Consider the following 4529-nt stretch of genomic DNA (forward strand, 5'->3'; position numbering starts at 1 on the left):
ATATATATATATATATATAATTTATATATATATATATATATATATTAATTATATATATATATTAATAATGTTATTCACATTTTTTGTTTTCAATATGGTGAATAAAAAGTAAGGGGAGCAAACGTCAGTTGGTTCCCCAGCACCTGACAACGAAAGAGACTGTAGGAGTGCGGTAGGGGCCCTCCTCTGCCCCAATATTCCTTTTAATTGTAAATAAATAACAATTATTTCTTTTTTTTAATGCCAGTTATTTCTTTTGATGTATTTTCGTTTAACAATATCATATTATTCAAAATTAGGGAATTTTACGAAAAAACATGGAATATTTTATTCATAATGGTAGGCGAAATTATGGCACGTTTCGTTAAAAAATTTAAACAAAATGAATCATTTCTCTCTTTTAAAAAAAACCCTAAACCCTAAAAAATCCTAAACTCAAATCTGAATTCTAAGTTTCAAAAGTAATCTGCAATCCTGTTTCTTTAGAAAAGTAAAAAAAAAATCTAAAATCTAAATGCTAATCGAAAAAAATATGAAATTCACCCACGTAATAAAACCCTAATTTCAGCGATCCAAAACTCCGTCCACAACGTAAATTATGAGGATACAACAAACATATTCACGTGAAATCTTACACAAAACACACTTAGCATTTTCCAGTGGAAGTATTAGGCGTTGAGTATATTTTCTGCTTCACAATAAGCGAAAAGATTTTGTTCCGTTGAAAATCTCTTCGGCTTAACTTTGAGTATCTTTTTTGCTTCACAGTCAGCCAAAAGATTTTGTTTATATATTAAAAAAAAAATCGCATTTAAATATCTAAACTCTTACGAAATTCCAAATAAACACCTAAACCATAAAATTTTCAAATAAATATCTGAACGTTTCAAAATTTCTACATAAATATCCAAAATTTTAAAAATTTACCAAATGAAACAATATTCGTTGACGGCTAAGTCGTCAGTTATCGATGGATTTCGTTATAAATTTAACGCTGTTGATGAATTTTGGTTTCAAATATTTATTTTAGAGTTTTATAGTTTAGTTATTTATTTAGGAAATTTGTAAAAGTTTAGGTATTTAAATGCATTTTTTTCTAAAAAATAATACTATGCACCATTTGATATATATATATATATATGTGTGTGTGTGATCCGATAATATTAGATCAAACTATGATGTCCGATATACGATAAAGAAAAATAACATCACATAGAAAACAACGGATGTTTTCACCCATTTGTTAGATATCTCTATTCATCTTTAGAAGCTCGCATTTTCTTTATGTTATATAGTCATGATATCGCAATTTTGCGTTCAGATTCGGTTCGAGAACGGTTTATTCGTTTATATAAATAATTGTATCAAATTAGAATCAAATGTTAATTAGTTCATTTCGATTCGGTTTTATTTGTCGATTCAGTTCGAAATGATTTTTTTTTTATATACAAGTATCAAACAAAAACCATAAAATTTGATAATCATATATACATTTGTATATAAGGATCGATGGTTTGAGTTTTGTTCAATATATTGGGTTTATTCGAACGGTTCAAGAAAAATATCATATTTTAATAAAAAAAATATTGTTTAAAATTTTAGATGGTTCGGTTCAGAAAAAATATCATATTTTCCGGTTTATTACGGTTCGATTATGAAAAACCGTATCGAAACGCCCCTCCTACTTTCTACTATGGAGGTTGCTATAGAAAGGTTGCGTAATTCTGATATATTCTGCAATATCTCACAGTAAATTGTCACAACACTATCCCTTAAATTGTTAACAGTATCTCTTATATATGGACAGTGAATACTAATATCCATTTGTGAAAAATGCAAAGAAAATCGAGAATATTCATTTATTTTCTCGTTCAATTGCAATTTGCAATGTGTCAAACAGCAAATGAACGTGTCTATTCCGACCATATTTCTTGGATTTTTTTCTAAGTGGACTATGTAAAAATAGTCTTCAACTATACTAATGGTTGGAAATTTGACGTTTCTATCGAACTATATATAACAAGTTATTATATTAAATGAATAACGAGAAGTACAATAATATAGGGAGAATGGTGATAAAAAAATAATGATTTTAAGTTGATTTAGACAATTAATATCTGAATCTTAATTTTGTTCTCAAAATACATAAATCCTTAAAAAACAAATTACTATGTAAGCTATTGAAAAAAATACCGAAAGTACCTAAAACAATATTTTCGATGAACAATCTAAATTAAAGATTATCTTCATAAGTAAGTATTAGTGCTTCGTCAAGAAGTTGAAATAACTTCTAATTTATTTGTGTTCTTGATAATTTTTAATAGTGTTCTTATTTATGGTTTTCATAGAAACTGTTGTTTTGGATTTTTTACAACATTTTTATTAATTTGGATATGGAATGGTTTTCTTTTTCATATTTGAAATAGTTTTTAAACAAACTATAAATTTATATTTTATTTATTTAATTTATATTTTAATTATCTAATTAATGGAAATTGGGATACGTTGCCTATTTTTTCCAATAATATAACAAGAAATTGCTGAAATTATACAACCCGATAACAGAAAATGCCGCGTTATGCTTTAAAAAACGAGAATTTCAATAATATTTCAATCTGTTATTGGAAAAAAAATTTAAAGAATTAAGCACTCAAGCAACAACTACAACCCTTGGATCACATTACAAATATGGGAAGGCAAAAATTGTCTCGGACATGAGCAACGTGTGATATATGTGTTGGACGACAGAAAAAATATGTATATTTTGAAGAAATTTCCATAATTACCCTTATACGTCATCTTTGGAAGAAAGAGCGACGCGTGATAATATCTACAGACTACAAGGTCGTGATTTACTTGGTTCTCATTCCATTTGTTTTTTTTTTTAATTTTGAAAATTTATATCTATTTAATTTGGTTTAATTTAAATTCAATATTTGTTAAGATTTTCTAGATAAATTCTTAAAAAAATATTTAAAAATTAAAATTCAGGTATTGTTGTTTTAATTTGGATTTGGTTTTGGATCTTATTAAAAAAAATTACAAACATTTTAGTTTTACGAAATAGAATTATAATTAATTCGCATGCCCTTACACGGATATTCGGATAACAGGCAATATTTTGTAAGAGAAAAGGAAGGAAATGTTTGTCAGAGGAAAGAGAAAAATAATGTATGTTTTGAGTGAAATGACGGAAATACCCTTATACGTCATCTTTTGTGGAAGCAGAGCCTTTTATCACTTTTGCTTTCGCCACTTGAGATCCACTTTGGTCAGTTTTGGGGCAAAAGAAAGCAAGCGGACAAAAACCCCTCAGTCCGTAAACTGCACCAAACCCTAAGGTACCTCACGCCCACAAATTTCAAATCTTTATTCCCCCAAATATTTACCATTGCCAAAATTTTACGACTCCGAATATAATTATACAATATTTACAATTATATATATATATATATTTATTTATTTCGTATAGCTTTTTAGTGTATATGAATTTCTAATTAAGACAAATAAATAAAAAAATGTTTATATTTTGAATTTTTTTTTAATCTTTATATTCGATCATAAGTTGGCATTGCATATTTTGGAGTTCGAATTTAAATTTAAATTTTCCACATGAAATTTCTGGAACGATTATATGTTAGATTCGAATAGCATTACCCTTTCTACAATATTAGTGTTTCCCATATCTTATAGAACTTACAAAATTATGATAAATAAGAGTTATGCCAAAATGTAAAATTACAAAATCGAGAGGCCCTTTTACTCAGAATCAGGCTAGGAGGAATTGATGGCCACATTCTCATCATCTCACTCTTATCTTCACCTCTTTCATCCTTTTTCTTTAAGTTTTTTTAAATAAATAAAGTTTTTTTATTACAAAAATTTAGCAGGATATTAAAGCTCATTAATTATTATTTTCTAAAACAGTACTCGTAATTTCACACTACAATTTACCCAAATCCTTTCTCCTCTTCTCGCCACCTGAAACCGGGCATGTCTCTTTGATATCCAAGAAAGATCCCATAAGCCAAAAAAAAAGCACAAAAATAGCATCAAGAAGAAACACAGAGAGAGAGAGAGAGATGGATTTTGAGGAGCAAGCGGAGGAGATGGAGATGTCCGGTGTTCCGCACGGCGGATATGACTCACTGAGCAACTCCTCCTCCGGCAGGCCGAGGATGGCCGGCGAAGGAGCCACCTCCTCCGGTGGCGGCGCCGTGAGGTACAGAGAGTGTCTAAAGAACCACGCCGTGAGCATCGGCGGCCACGCCGTCGACGGATGCGGAGAGTTCATGCCCTCTGGCGAAGAGGGCACCCTCGAATCGCTAAAGTGCGCAGCTTGCGGCTGCCACCGCAACTTCCACCGCAAGGAAACCGACACAACTGCAAACGCAACCGCAAACGCAAACGCCGTTTTCCACCACCAGTTTCCTCCATACTACCGCCCCCCGCCGCCGGGCTACCTTCATCACCCTCACCGTCCGTTTGCTCTACCTCCGGTGTCCGTTGCGGCGGGGGGTGGGGGGCGG

The 4529-nt window shown here is 31.1% G+C and overlaps 1 protein-coding gene across 2 annotated transcripts in view; it reads left to right on the top strand.

The window, feature by feature from the left end:
- The first annotated feature begins 3684 nt into the window (after nucleotides 1-3684).
- The window catches only part of LOC104806761 (zinc-finger homeodomain protein 2), a 1343-nt gene continuing 498 nt past the window's right edge, over nucleotides 3685-4529 (top strand). The window contains exon 1 of one of the 2 annotated variants that reach the window (XM_019202142.1): nucleotides 3685-4490. In XM_019202142.1, coding sequence (XP_019057687.1) covers nucleotides 4083-4490 — 408 coding nt within the window. In that variant the 5' untranslated portion in view covers nucleotides 3685-4082. Of the gene's footprint in view, nucleotides 4495-4529 lie in introns of both variants that reach the window. The other variant, XM_019202141.1, reaches the window with a different exon arrangement.

The sequence above is a fragment of the Tarenaya hassleriana genome, unplaced genomic scaffold (genome assembly GCF_000463585.1).
Source record: "Tarenaya hassleriana unplaced genomic scaffold, ASM46358v1 Cleome1, whole genome shotgun sequence".
Classification (NCBI taxonomy): Eukaryota; Viridiplantae; Streptophyta; class Magnoliopsida; order Brassicales; family Cleomaceae; genus Tarenaya; species Tarenaya hassleriana.